Below are 15,421 nucleotides of genomic sequence, written 5' to 3' on the forward strand. Positions count from 1 at the left end.
CTGCCCCGTCTCACTTCCGTTACCTTTTTCTTTCATGGTCTCTGATGCTGGAAGCCACCTACAGTTTTGAAGTTCCCCACTAGCCTTCCCTGGTGGTTGGCATTACATTTGAGTTCGGCTTTCTCGCTTCCTCTACCTTTTGAAATTTAAAAATAGAAAATAACCAACAAACCCTCTGTCTTTCACATCAGCTGCACTCTATTATACATCTAACAGATTTTCCGGTGAATTCCACAGTGTACCATTTATAGTCAGAAATCTGCCATCAGTTCACAATAAACCCTGTAAGAAATTGACAAAGAGCTACTTTTATTTTGACTATCAAGCATAAAATCAGAAATGGGAGGTAGCAACCCATAGGAGAAGGCTTTGAAAAGTGAATCCAAGAGACAGAATAGCTCCTAGCCTATTTTCTCCTTACCTGTCCAACTTCCCTGAGCCATTGGGTTGATAAAAAGACTCTTTCAAACTGTTTTTCTTGCACTGTGGATGGGTCTGGGGAAGCATGAGACCCTGCATGGGAGTGAGCAATATTTTCAGAGACTCTACCTCACATGGCAGCAAATATGCTAGAATATGGCACCTTCTGTTTGAAATATATAATTTTTGTCTGACAACTTTTTGAAAATATTTTTACAGGTTTTGTTTAAAATGGATTGGCTACAAATAACTGAGATTTAACCAGGCACCGAGGCACATACCTATAATCCTATCTACTTAGGATGTTAAGGCAAATTCAAGGCCAGCCTGGGCAACTTAACAAGACCCTGTCTTAAAAATTAAAAAAGACTGTAGATAAGGCTCAGTGGTAGAGTAACCCTGGATTCAGTCCCCATTACCATTAAAAAGAAAAAAAAAACAATTTAATATATAATTATTAGTTTTTCAGCAATTATCTCAGCATAGTTGGAAATTTTTATTAAGTTAAAAATTGAATCCAGTCTACACACTGCTTCCAAATGAATTTTTTTAACCAAATCAATAATTAGTGAAGTTAACATTACATTCAGTAGATTTTTAACACTAATTTTAATTGTATAGCTATTCTATTTTGACTAAAGGATTGAGTATCCCTTATCTGAAATGCCTGGAACTAGATTTAGATTTCTGATTTTGTAATATTTGTGTAGATTATCCTGTTGAGCACATCCCTAATCCAAAAACCCCAAATCCCAGATGCTTCAAAATCCAAAACTTGGAGATGGGGGCATTATTTTCATTCTCAAAAAATTCACACTTCAGGTTTCTGGTTGAAGGATGCTCAAACCAAAAGTGGGTTCCAAGGTCCTAGACATTTTTAGAAGGCTCCAGGTAGAAGGCCCCAGGCATCACACAGTAATACCCCATGGTTAAAAATGCTCTGCTTGGGAAGTTCTAAGGGATGTTCTCCTTCAAGAAATGAAAGCCATTTTGGGGGACATTCAAGCTGACATTCAAATATCAATAGTTTACTAACAGGAGAAACCCCTACAAAAGGCAGGGGAGTTGGAAGCAGAATCCTTGGCTTCCAGTCACCAGTTCACTGGATGACCTGTACCAAGAGCACCAAGGTCCTTGTCCTGCCCCCAGTAGTATCTTTCCAGAGAGACACTCCTAGTTGGGGACCTAAAGCCAGTTCAGTGGAGCTGAAAGGTTTACAAACCATCTGAACCAGTGACAAGAACTTCCCTTCCACATATTAACAGGGAAGCCATTTTTATGTCTGTATTATTGTCAGTATTAAAAGGAAAGGAAGAGGAAAATGAGTAAGGGAGGAAAATGGAGAAAGAAAGAAGGAAGAAAGAATACACCATCAACAAATGTCAAGTATAGGTTGAGCGTCCCTTATTCCAAATTCTTGGGACCAGGAGTGTTTGGGATTTGAGATTTTTTTTTTTTTCAATTTTGAAATATTTGCATATATCTAATGAGATAACTTGGGGATTTATGTTCCATATACACCTTATACACATAACCTGAAAGTAATTTTATACAATATTTTAAATAATTCTACACATGCAATGAAGTGTCACAGTAGAATTTTCCATTTGTGGTGTCATGTGTTTAAAAAATTCTGGATTTTGGAGCATTTGGGTTTTAGACTAGGAACACTCAACCTGTATCCCTTCTTCTGAAGGAAGAGCTTTATGTTCAGTCTCATTCTACTCTCCAGAAGTCATCTGTCATCTGTTTTTTCCTCAGCAAGGGACAAGTATGATGTAATGAGCAAGGATTTCAGAAGCAGATAGTGCCATGTTCAAAGTCAGCCCTGCCACTCATTGCTCAGCCGTCTCAGATGTGCTCCAGGGACCTGGGGTTCCAAGAGCCCATCCGGGTGTGCACCATATCAGATCATCTTACAGTTGCAGTATAATACTTTTAATTGTTTTATCGGTAGCTATGTTACCAAGTAATGGGTTTGTTACTATTGTTCTTAAATGAAGTAATAATTACTTTTTAAATTCTTCAGTCTCAGTATCTAATGTGATAGATATTAATAAATATAATGCACATGAAAAGAGTTCTTTAAGGTCCTCAATAACATTGAAAAGTACAAAAGGATTTAAACCTACAACCCCAAAGTTTAAGAAACTCAGCACCATCAGTCAATGCCATTTATTGATTATTTCCTTGAGTTGAGAGCCACATGCTTTACCTCTTCTCATCTTTGAACCAAAACTACAAGCTTTAACCCAGGCTGCTTTGCTTGCCCAGGGTCTCTCTCAGCTAGACGTGGGACAGATAAGCCGGTCCTTTGACTCTGAGGTCAGACCTTCCTGATTCCCAGGCAGTGTGTACTTACAAATAATTCTCTGAACTTTGAAAACGCTTTTTTATTGCTCTGAGCCTCAGTTTCCATATCAAAATTGGACAGAATCAGGTCCCCTGGAGGGTTCTCTTTAGAGCAGAGTCACATGCATCCAAGGGCCTGTACTGTTGGACTAATTCCAGATAGGACCCTAGAGACTACTGGCCTTCACTCTTCCCTTCCTTCCTCTCTCTCTGGCATGAAACTGGGCCAAGGAGGCTCATCGACTCCCCTTCTTCCTCTAGATGGTCTACAAGCAGACAGAGAGGTCGAGGGAACAGAAGGAGTTGATGAAGATATGATTGTGACCCAGAGTCAGACCAACTTCATCTGCCCCATTACACAGGTAGGCTTCCTCCTTCCTCCCCTGAAAGAAAGAGCACTTAACTTCACAGAGCCTGAAAGCTTCCTGTTTGCTCTCTGATTTGATATCACATTTGGAGTTGGGGAGGAGAAGGGAAGAGAAAAGTGATGAGGGCTAAAGAGATTTGGGGCTGGAAAGAGTTTCCTGTTAATTGTGCCCTTAAGGATCTGGGAATGAAGTCATGGCCCTAGGGTTCAGTGACATTAGTGTCACTGTCTCCTTGTATTTCTTTATCTAAAGCCTAATAATCATCTAAAGCCATGAGAATGGGAAGTTGAAACATACACACCCTGGGACTAGGGAAAAAAGCCACTGGCAGTTGATCACTATCATTCCTGAAAGCCTAATGTCTCCTTGATTACAGTTGGAAATGAAGAAGCCAGTGAAAAATAAAGTGTGTGGCCACACCTACGAAGAGGAAGCCATTGTCCGCATGATTGAGTCCAAGCACAAACGGAAGAAAAAGGCCTGGTGAGTGGATGTGGGAGAGGAAGTGGAGGCTTCCCTAGTGGTCATCCATCAGGGGCGGTGTGGGTGTGTCCGTCAGGGTCGGTGTGTCCTGCTGGGGAAGAGCTCCTCGCCCATCTCCTGCATCACTTCACCTCCTCAGTACTGTAAACATGGAAGCTAGCTTTCTGGAAGGACAACCCAGAGGGGAAGATTAGTAATCAGCTCAGGAAGAAACCATGGTGTGGTACTTCAGCCACACCCCAAAACCCAAGAAAAAGAGTCAGATCAAATTTTAATCATTGGATAACAGGATTCTCACGAATTTGCACTGTTAAAAAAAGTAGCCTGAGGACAATAAAGGAGAACCATGACACAGAGTTCTCTCTTGGCATGGACACTTGCACAAATAGGAGGGAATGGTACTTTTTTTTTCTTCCTGTAGTATAGATAATTTGTTCTAAAAAATATATGTCAACATTCTAAGAATTCATATCTTATGGTCTTGATGATTAAGATTTAATTGTTTGGGAAAACTTTCATATATTTAATTACTTAAATAACTTCCCAAAAGATTTCAGTAAATTCATGGATAACTAACCAATGAGATTTCTTTCTTTCTTTTTTTTTTTAACTGGAAGTTTTGTGGAAACATCCCTTTTCTCCCCATCCCCCCACCCACATAACCTGGGGGCCACAGCCTATTCCTGTAAGGGAGTCTTAGTGAGACATGCTGGCTTTGACTTTGACTCTGTTTGGTGCTCTTATCACTGACTTGTGCAGGGGCTGCAGTGGCAGGTGTGAGCAGCTCTCACTAGGCGTCTGATAACAGTTGCTTTGAAGTGTGGTCTGCTGCTCCACCACCCAGAAATCTGCTGGTCCAAACCACAACTTGGAATTCCCCAGGACTCTTCACCCGGCTGTGGACTTAGGGATAGGGCATTGGAGACTGGAACTATCCTGATGGTCATTTAATCAAGTAATTTACAATATCTATTCTAGAATAATAGTTTTGTATCCTAATGGTTGCAAAACATAGACTGTTAGTGCATTTTTAACTGTTTTCATTTCCTCCTTAGGGTTGAAATGTCATATTTCCCTAGTGAACCTGTCACTTTCTCTTCTGAGTATAGTTTTCTTTGTTTCTAGACTTCCAAGTCTCCATCTCCTTCTAACTTTTTTTCTGTGTTCCTTCTCCAGCAAGCAAAAAATGTCAACATAATAGCTAAGAATAGATTCTCCTGGTTAGTTTGATCTGATACCTCTTCCTTCTTACAGTTGATGATATTCTCTAGGGTCAGGCTTGGAAAGGGCAAGGACTGGCACGGCACATTTCTCACCACTAGCCCCAGGTACATCGCAGAGACACCCACTGCAATTAGATGGATCCTCTTAGGTACATACTTTGACTTTCCAGCGTCCTTTGCCTTTATTTAATTATTTATTTATTGCACATGACATTTACAAGCACTTGAGTAACATCATTTAGAAAAGTTTTTTCTGTCATATTTTTTTGAATGTCTGACACTCTGCAAATTCTCATAGTCTAATAATAACAACTGAGTCTAAGTGGAAGAACTCTACAGATTTACAAAGAAGGTATTTTTTACTGGTCCTTGAGAAATGAGAATTCCAGAGAATGGTGAAGGAGAATCTTCTAGCCACTTTCATGATTTCACTAGTTCCCTCATCTGTAATTTGTTGATAATAGTTGTAACTGTCTCATTGGCATATAAGATACAGGGAAAGTAGTTCAGGGACTTGGGAGATGGTGAGATGAGACTCAGTAAACATTATCCCGCTGCCACCATCCTCCAGCTTTAACTGCCTACACCGTCTGCAACTGCGCCGGTCTTATTACTCTGTAGGCATGGGAGACTACAGAGCTTTCAGGGAGTAAGATAAGCCAAGCTAGAGGAAGTTACCCCAAAAGATTAAAGAGGATGAATGTGAGAAACTCAGGGTGCTTTTGCAGTAAATTACATCATAGAGAATGAGCTCACAGATGGAGGCAAGGATCATGGTGTGTGTAAGAGCATGCTTTCATCTCTAATCGGTACCGACACGGATGGTGGTTAGAGGAACATGTTTAGAAGTGATTATAAGAGACTATTTTGGTCATGCTAAGTTTGAGGTATCAGGAATACAACCATTTGGAAATGTCCAGGAGGTGTAGGAAATGTGGGGTTGGAACTTGGTAGAAGACTCTGAGCTAGCGATGGTGAGGTTATATAGAGAAGTCAAACCCACTCATCTGTCATCAGAGACAGCCCTGGAGTAGATGCAGTCACCAGTGGAGAGCCAGCAAGATTCCCTCAGCCCTGTTGCAGATCCTGATATCAACCTCAAAACAGCATTATTAGTCAACAACAGCATCAATCAGATGAAGATGATCCAGCAAAGCAGACTAAACATTCACCAGCAAACAGGAGGAAAATAGAGTGCTGGGTACCATGGGAGCCAGTGGGAAGCGCAGGCAGGTCCTCAGTTCCAGGCACATTTGGCAGCAGATTAGAATCCATGGCCTGTTCACCACTTACTCCAGAGGTTTCTGATTCAGCACAAACTGGTGTCATTCCCCATGATACATGTTAGATGAGCAGCACCAAATTCCCTTTGTTTAAAAATGTCTGTGACGCATCCAGTTTGAGAAATCTCTTCTTCCTCCTGGATTGTTGTAATTGTGTTTGGTTGGGCTGGAGTTACAGGTCATTGAGTTACCAGGCACTGTCTGGACCCCCCTGAGCATGCTCAGACCTAGGACGTGCTCTCTCCACTAGCTATATAGACCTTCGCCCCAAGTACAGTAGTTAGAACAATTTCCTAAAATATATCTTAATCCTAAGACTATCATCTTACAAATAAGGCTGTCGTATGACTTTCATGTGAATATTTCTAATTTTATCACAGTCATTGTTTTGCTTTCTTGATGAACAGTAGCTACAGTTAATACACAGTCATATCTCAGAACACATAAAACCAGATCGAGTGGAGTAGAAATGTGGGTTCAACTGTGTTTACCAGCAAGCCATCGGACCTTTCGACCTCAGCTTCTTCAGCTATGAAGCGGGAATGAACATCACTTCAGAGTTCTAGGGAACCCAGGAATGGTCAGGAGGTCCGTTCTATATCTGGACCAGCACAGCTTGGCAGTAGAAAATCACAGCACTGGGCTGGGGATGTGGCTCAAGCGGTAACGCGCTTGCCTGGCATGCGTGGGACGCTGAGTTCGATCCTCAGCACCACATAAAAAATAAATAAATAAATAAAAATTAAAGATGTTGTGTCCACTGAAAACTGAAAAATAAACATTAAAAAAACTCTCTCTCTCTCTCTCTCTGTCTCTCTCTCTCTAAAAAAAAAAAAAAAAAGGGAGGGGGGGAGGAAGAAAAGAAAATCACAGCACTTTGAGAAAGCTCTTTTTTGGAGTCCAGAGTGCTAAACAAATAGCTGTAGGGTCAGCGAGGCCCACAGTGTTAGCTGTTGAGGCTTATCTCACTGCTTTGTGACACATTATCTGAGACTTGGATGTAGCATTGAGTTTCTCTCTGTGTTTAGGTATGACAGGAATCCATCCCACTCACATTTCCAGAGGCATCTAGAGACCTTCCTCCTGGGGCTTGGAATTCTCGGGACCTAGATTCAAGAACTCAGAAGACTCAGGCTCTTGTGCTCTTGAATTGATGTTCAGGCTGAGGTTCCTCGAAGTCTAGTGGGACCCCTAAGGGCCAGTCGCCTTTGTTCATCAGACCCGGATGCTGGCTCCATGCCAGGGAATGCCATGCCCTTCTATGACCCAGGTTCAGGACCAGCCTCTCCTTCGAGGCTTGTATGTCTGACTCCTAAAGACAGTGGTGCAGGCGGAAGGCGGGTGTCACCACACCTAACTGCTTACCGACATGTCATGGGGATTAAGGCCTAATGCCTACACTGAGTTTCTCCAGAGTAGGAGTGCCCTGATTCAGTACCATGGCATTGTGGCCTTTTGTTGTGTTTAGTTTAAAAACTTGTGTTTGTTTCTTCGGGTGGGGTAGGAAGCAGGGTTCTCCCTGGCTTCTGCGTCAGCCTCCCTCCAGGAAGTCTCCCTGGTTAGGCACACTCATGCACCCCAGGTTATACCACCTGGTCAGTGGGGAGCAGCAGCCAAGGGCCGGGGCAAGAGCTGCTCATGATAGGGCCTGGAGGGAATACTGAGTGGCCCCTGAGGCTTAGTAATCCTCGTTTCTCACAGTGACCCATGCTCCACCTGTCTGTGGAGAGGGCAAAACTCAGGCACAGAAGGAAGTCATTTGCCACGGAGTGGAGCCCAGGTCTCTGTCACTCTAGGTTGTTTTCTGTTTTTGTTTTGTTTGGGGGGGGGGGGGTTGTTTGTTTAGGGTTTTTTTTTTTTTTTTGTCATTAGACCATCTGGCTCCCCTTGGGGGTGCTATTTGCCTCCTGCTACTGTCCCCAGAGCCTGTCCCCTAAGTGAGCTCAAACCTCTTTCCTTGACACAGGTCTCTGTGGGCTCCCACCCACTGAAGCGAACAAAGGGGTGCTGTTCTGCCGACAAGTGGTGTTAACTCTAGCCGACGTTCTCAGAATGTCCTCAGTTACTGACCAGCACCACTGATGTCATCAGGAAGTCCTCCCCACCTCACTCTCCACTTCCCTGTCCCCAGCTTATTCACCGTCTGGCTGCTGGAGTTAGACTTGGCTCTCCACAGCAGAGGTGGGAGGCCTGGCAGGCGATGCTCGGTGGGCAGATTGAAGGAGAGTTATCCTGTGACCTTTCAGGCCCTGGAAACTGTTAGGAGAACTTCCTCTTCTGAACTCTCCATTGTACCTGTATCTTCCTCATATTCTCGACTGCTTGCTTTCATATTTGGAGAAATAATCCCCTTTGAGACTTAAGAGTTCAGGGACTCGGGCTTAAAAAACTATACATTTTTAAACTGTATATTCCTCAAGCCTTAGCTTAATGCAAAGCCAGATCCACAGAGTGCTGCCTGCCTGGGCCCCTTCCTGTCACATCTTTCTACAACTGTCATTCAACACATGTTCCTGACTGTACAGAGCACATTTTCGTATTTTAAAAGATTATCAAACACATGATTATTATTCATTACATTGATGAATGTCCCTCTAACTTAAAGACTCCTTGTCCAGAGACCAGGGCCAAGAAAACCTTTCTCTTGTATTTTGCTGTTGGACTTTCTGCCACTAGATAACTTAGAGCTCAGGGCCACCTTCCTGCCTCTTCTCATTGCTGTCTTTCCTCTTTACTTGTTTTCAGTCATACTGGGGCTTCTTGGAAAACTGCTGCTGGCGTGACTGAGCCTGGGTGGCACCTCACAGCTGTCTGGTGAAACCTGCACAGCACTGTCCCTAGAGAAGCTAATGAGCATGTGCCCTGGGTACATGCGAGATGTGGATGGGCCAGGAACTTGAAAACTTCTTTGAAGAATGATGATCAGGGAACGTGACCGTCATAGGAGACAGAGAAGGGAATGAACTTTAGGGAGCACCATGTTACCTGTCACCCTGTGAAACGGGGACTCCACACAGTTTACATCAGGGCAACAGAGGCCCCGCGGGGGGAGCGAATCTGCCGTGCTCTGCACTCACAACTGTGCTGGCTCCTCCCTTAGGCCTCTCTAGGAATATGGGGAGGAAGGTTTTGGACGGTCAGCCAGGAGGTGGCTGGACATTTCTGGTTTTGTCTACCAACAAAGAAAGGAACAAAATGGTAGAGTCCAGGCCTAGGCCAGCTGACTCCAAACACCGGGCCCTTGACCCTACCCAAATCTGGCTCCCAGTGAGAAGAAATCGGGTGACTTCATCCAACCCCCTACCTTTGCAGAAGGCCCCATCTAAACCAAGCAGGCTTTGTGTCCACTGCTTCCTGGATGACTCATGCTGCTTTCCTCAGCCACAGGCCTCCCAAAGGTCCCGGGAGCCTCATGGGCATGCAGAACGGCACAGAGAGTCAAGACTTGGTTCCATCCCCAGCCTGTTCTCCCGTTATTCCTGTTGTAGTGAAGGGCACGCCAAGGGGCCCACCTGCCCACCTCTCCTTTCCCCTACACTCCACCTGCTGCCACCATCAGCCACACTGCCCTTGGCTCCTCCTGGGGATGGGACACCACACTATTCTCCTTTCTGCTCCACTCTTGCCCATGGACCTGTGTTCTCCTTTAAGCAGCCAGGGTAAAGTTTTCTAAATAGAAACTAAGTCATATCCCTCCCCTGTCTCAAAAGCCTCCAGGGTTTTCTCTTCCTACTTAAAATAAGCCCAAAGCCCCACTGGTCCCCTGACGTCACCTCCCAGGTCCCCCTTGTCTGGTTGCTTCAGTGACCCAGGCCTTACTCTCACTGAGAGCATCCAGCAGGCCTCCTTGGCTTGCTCAAGAGCAGTCTGGAGAGGCTGCCTGGCTCCATCCCGGGACAGCCAGCCCCAACGCACTGTCCCCTGGACCTCCCTTGACCTCGCTTCTTTGCCTCTTGCACTCAGCGCCACCTGAACTTGGGGCATTTGTTTGGTCACTTAGTGATTGTCTGTCCCTCCCATTAGAAGGGATGGTAAGAGCCCCACTGGCACATTGCTGGTGTCCCTGGCCCCTGGACAGAATCTGGCTCGGGTGGGTCCTCAGTGAAGAATTAAGTGGGCATTCATCAGTGTGATTTTTAACATGTTCTCACTTTTTTTTTTTTTTTTTTTTTTTAATACTTGAATGTGACAGTTTCTGCTTAATGCATCAGAGTCCAGGGGACTGACTTGATTTTCTTTCTCCCTTACAGTTGCCCCAAAATTGGCTGCAGCCACACGGATATAAGAATGTCTGATCTCATCCAGGATGAAGCACTGAGAAGGGCGATTGAGAGCCACAACAAGAAGAAGTACCGCCAGCCTGAGTAGGAAGGATCCCCTCGCCACTGGGAGTCAGCAGCCCGCCCCGCCCCCGCCAGCCACGCCAGCGATGCTTGTCAGAGCAGCTCAGGACTGGCTGCTCCGCATACTTGGTTTGGGTTAAAACTTGATGGTTTAAGTGAAATCCAAGGCATTTTTTCAAGTTACATAATAAAAATGCAAGCACATTACATTGTTTATTTTTAAATGTTTTATCATTTGAAATAAAACTTGTATTACCTGTCGCATGTCCTGTCTGCACACCTCCTGATATAAATTGTTCCAAAGTTACAGGTTTTTCTATTTCTTATACATCAGAATGACTTTTATAATTGTTTTTACTGATACTTGAATGAAAAAAAAAGAAATTCCCTAATTGAAAAGCCTTTTTTATAAGTTTAGTAAATGATAGCATTCAGTCACAAGCAAAACCAGTTTACTTTCCTGTTATGACTTTGTGTAATGGACAGTTCTGAATCTGTAAGTGCTTTTATTTGTCCTGTCTTTCCTGAATGGCGTCATTCTCTGGTAACAGGCTCACCAGGGCCACAATGATTGATTCCCGTGGTGGGAATCACTGCAACCTGCATGGTCTAAAGTGTTGTCTGCAGCAAGCATACAGCAAGCAAGTGTTGTCTGCTCTGGGCTCTGCTGGGTGCTCTCTGCAAGTGCCCCAGTCCAGGGGTCCCCGGAGCCTCACTGTAAAGTAAAGGTGCTCAGGAGATGCTGTCCCAGGCCCTGTGGCCCCAAGAGTATGAGCACTAGGACCTTTAGATTGAGTGTCTTGAATGACATTCTGGTTGCATGAAAAGCACTAATCTGTTGTCTGCCTTAATGAACTTTTATCAACCAGAGACTATTGAATTAAATCCAGTGAAGCATACCCTGAATGCACCAGGAAACCATGAATAGCTAATGATGGCTGACGCTTACTGAGTGCTTGCTGTGTACCAGGTGCTAGTCAGAGCACTTTACATATAACTGACTTCTGTGAGCTTCACAGCCTGATGAGAAAGGTACTTCATCATATCCACTTTGTGGTTGAGGAAAACAGGCACAGAGAAGTAAAGTAATCTGGGGAAAGTCGCCAACCTAGGACGTGGATAAGCTGGCACCAGCGCTTTAGTCGCCTGGCCCCAGGTCTTCATCCTTAACTCCATGCTCTCCTTCTCCCAGTTGATTTATTTAGGATCTAAAAATATATTCAGAGCTCACATTTAAAAGCCAAAGCTTTTACAAATAAACATGTGTGCAAAAATAAGTCTAACTGAAATGAAGGAAATAACTGGGCTTGGCAACTACATGGCAGTGAAGGCCGTGAAATATTAACACATATTTGAGTTAAAGCGTGATTCAACATGGCAGAATTAATTTTGGAAACATTTTCATGACATTCACTTGCCTACAAAGTGATTTTGAGTTTCCTAACATGCTTTATCTGAATCAGGCTTTCCTGAGGAAACGGCGATGTTGAGGCCAGAGCAAACATACTTTTCATGGAATGTGGTTCTTTTGTGAAATACTGTTTCCTAAACAGATAGGGACATGCACAAATGCTTGCCCAATGTTCGATTTGCATTTCCCCAATTCTTTCTAAAGAGAATCCTGGTATATTGCAGTGAATACCAATCCCGGTTAGAAAAATGCAAAATAACACCATTCCACTGTGGGAAAGATACGGTGTTTGTATCCTATGAAATTTTTTCTTCTTTAGTTTTCAGAAACTGTTTTATAAATTTGTCTAGCCAATTAAAGGATTTGACGTTTCATATAAAGTTTATTTTCATTTTTAAATGTTTTATGATTTGATTGTTATTATCAATCTGGCATATTAAATTTTTTACAGGAGTTTTCAACAAAAGTGGAACTTTTTCTTCAAATGAAATCATAATTCTCTAACTTAAAAATCCAACACATGGGGCTGGGGATGTGGCTCAAGCGGTAGCGCGCTCGCCTGGCATGCGTGCGGCCCAGGTTCGATCCTCAGCACCACATACAAACAAAGATGTTGTGTCCGCCGAAAACTAAAAAAATAAATATTAAAAATTAAAAAAAAAAAATCCAACACATAAGACAGCTTAAAGAGGAGGTAGGCTTCCTTCTCCCCTTGACCCACACAGTCCCAGAGTCCTACCTGTAGTGACCCCAAAGCCCCATGAGGGACATTTGAAAACCACACGTTGCAGCTAAATAATGTTCCAGATACAACTGACGTGACACTTGGACACTTGTGTAGACGTGGCATTTTTTCAATAATAGTTTTTTTTAAGTTCAAAACATTGCCACAGACTCCAAAAGATCATTTCTCTCACCTTGGAAAACTCCCGACGTGGAGTGTCTTGCTGGAAACACCTATGGTGGGTGCTGCTTCCAGGCGGACGCTCCCTGACAAGGACAGAGGAAACTGCAGGACTGAGGGCCCAAGGCCGGCATGAACTGAGGACTGGCCAGGGCATCTCACTGCTTCACGCAAGCCAGTCCTCCCCATGGCCCCAGGAGGTAGCTGCTATACCTCATTTTACGGAAGGGGAAACCGAGGCTGAGTCATCAAGTCCTTTGCCAGTGTCACATGCTTGTACATGGTCAAGCCTGTATGGGAACCCATCAGCAGGCTGCACTGGCCCATGGCTCTGTCCAGGGCCCTAGCAGGTAGTACATGGCCAGCGGGCCAGCACTTCTGCCCATCTCCCTTAGTGCTGCGACTGAGACCACCATGTCCCGGGCCTCAGGCTCCAGTCATCCCCACATTTAGTCCAGCTGGGCTTCCCCCTGCCCCGGTTCTCACTGCAGACACCACCAAATCCAGGCCTCCCTCCTTGCCCTGCTCTGAGACTGACCAGCCTTCCAGCTGGTCTCCTAACTGACCTTGCCCCTCCCCTGTTAGTCGGCTAGGACGCTGCCTGGGTGACTTCACAGCACACCCCGAAACCCCGCGTCCCTGTAGATTGAAGTTCTGGCCTGGCGTTCAGGATTGAACCACAGGGCAGCACCCCTCCTCTCTCTCCAACACTCCCCTCTTCTCCCAGCTTCCACCCATTATGGCAGGGCTTCCCCGGAGAGGCGCTCGCTCTCCTTCAGGAGCCTGACTAGCACGGGCTTGGACAACCCATCTCCACCAGGCTCCGGTTTTCACAACAACTAGGACACTTGGACATCTCTGTTAAAAAAAAGCTTTAAGATTCTGTCATATATTCAACTAATAGGTCCTGTGGGAAGTATGTGGCCCTTTTGAAGGAAATAGGCTGACATGGAAATTAATATATTTGAGCCAAATGGGTACATTGAATCTTCAGTAATTTTTTCAATAAGTATTTTTAAGGCGTAGTTAATGCCATGCTTTCTGCTAGTCTTATAAATAGTTTGTCTGTTTGTTTTAAATCCCCCCTGTAGGACTTGTCTAGTTGTTGCAGACATTTAAAAAATTAAATTAAACTCCAAGCTAGAAGTGCAGCTTGGTGGTCGAGGCCCTTCAGCACAACAATTAAAATAAAAAATTACATTCTGTAGGAGGTATGTGAGTGCTGTGTGCAAGTCGTGCAAAGGGAAGAAATATGAAGTCAGGTAACAAGATTCCAAACAAGTTAACAGAAAGCTCTCAAAAACTTCTGATTGGGAAATGGGATGGGGGTGGATTCCCGGAGGGGTGGAGACCATCTGGCTTGTCTCAGACTCACAGAGGGGGATAATTATTCTGAAAAGAGGCAGGTAGAACGAGGAACGGGAACCCTTCTGCACTGCTTGCAGAAATGCAAATTGATGCTGCAACTATGGAAATAGTTTGGCATTTTAAGAAGTTAAACTTATCACAGGCCCAGTAATTCCGCTCCTGTATAAAAGCATCTGTTTATAGAGACTCGTGTATAAATGTTCGTAAGAGCAGGGTTTGTGGGAGCAACAAAATGAAAACAGTCTAGAGGTCCAACTGGTGAATGAGGAAACCAAACACACCGAATGCATACCATGGAAAACTGTTTGGCAACAAACAGGCATGAGCACGCCACCACAGAGCTGCATCCCCAGCCCTTTGTATTTATTTATTTATTTATTTGGAGACAGATTCTCCTTAAGTTGTCTGTCAAGGCTGGCCTCAGACTTGTGAGATCCTGCTGCCTCAACCTCCCAGGTCACTGGCATTACAGGTGTGCACACCACACCAGGCAGGAGCGAGGTTGAGTGTTGTGTAGTGCGGCACTTCAGACCTACTCTTGGCAAATTTCAAGGATACAGTGCATTATTACTAACTGTATCTTAGGTCTCCAAAACTTACTCAGCTTATAACCGAAGTTTATGCCCTTTGACCAATCTCTCCCTGGTCACCCCTGCCCCCAGCCCCTGGTACCCTTCCTTCCAGTCTGGTTCTACGAGTTGGAATGAAGGACTTATTGATACATCTTAAAAGGTAATCAACCATTATGCTGTTTGAAAGAAACCAGTCACATAGAGTCTGAATCTACTCATATAAATGTAAAGGGACAAATCTATAGGGACAAAAAGATTAGTACTGGTCTAGCCTGGAAATGACAACAGAGAACAAATGCACATGGCACCACTTTGGGGTGAGGGAAATGTTCTAAAACAGGATTATGGTGAAGTTGACACAAGTCTAGCTGAAACTCCTCAAGTCCCCACACGGAGGGAGAGCTCTCCTCTGGTCACGTGTGAACAGAGCAGGCACGAAAGAGCCAGCAGAGGCCCAAGTTCAGCTGGAAGCCAAACTTCCTCCAGCCTTCTGAGAAGTTTCTCAATCTTTATCTTAAAGATTAGGGTGAAATAAGAATTCTATTTAGCCTCAGAAGATCCAGGATTCAAAAAGCGATTACTAGCCGAGCATGGTGGTGCAAGCCTGTAATCCCACAGCTCAGGAGGCTGAGGCAGGAGGATTGGGAATTCAAAGCCAGCTTCAGCAAAAGCAAGGTGCTAAGCAACACAGTGA

General features: G+C 44.4%; 1 protein-coding gene across 5 annotated transcripts in view; it reads left to right on the forward strand.

Annotated features, from left to right (window-relative positions):
• Window positions 1–12,287, forward strand: part of Nsmce2 (NSE2 (MMS21) homolog, SMC5-SMC6 complex SUMO ligase) — a 224,494-nt gene extending 212,207 nt beyond the window's left edge. For 3 of the 5 annotated variants that reach the window (XM_015486465.2, XM_048802110.1, XM_048802111.1), the window contains 3 exons: window positions 3,034–3,134; window positions 3,517–3,623; window positions 10,380–12,287. In XM_015486465.2, coding sequence (XP_015341951.1) covers window positions 3,034–3,134; window positions 3,517–3,623; window positions 10,380–10,497 — 326 coding nt within the window. In that variant the 3' untranslated portion in view covers window positions 10,498–12,287. Of the gene's footprint in view, window positions 1–2,181; window positions 2,315–3,033; window positions 3,135–3,516; window positions 3,624–10,379 lie in introns of those variants that run through there. The other 2 variants (XR_007347193.1, XR_007347192.1) reach the window with 2 other exon arrangements.
• Window positions 12,288–15,421: the final 3,134 nt, after the last annotated feature.

Source organism: Marmota marmota, unplaced genomic scaffold, assembly GCF_001458135.2.
Source record: "Marmota marmota marmota unplaced genomic scaffold, marMar, whole genome shotgun sequence".
Taxonomy (NCBI): Eukaryota; Metazoa; Chordata; class Mammalia; order Rodentia; family Sciuridae; genus Marmota; species Marmota marmota.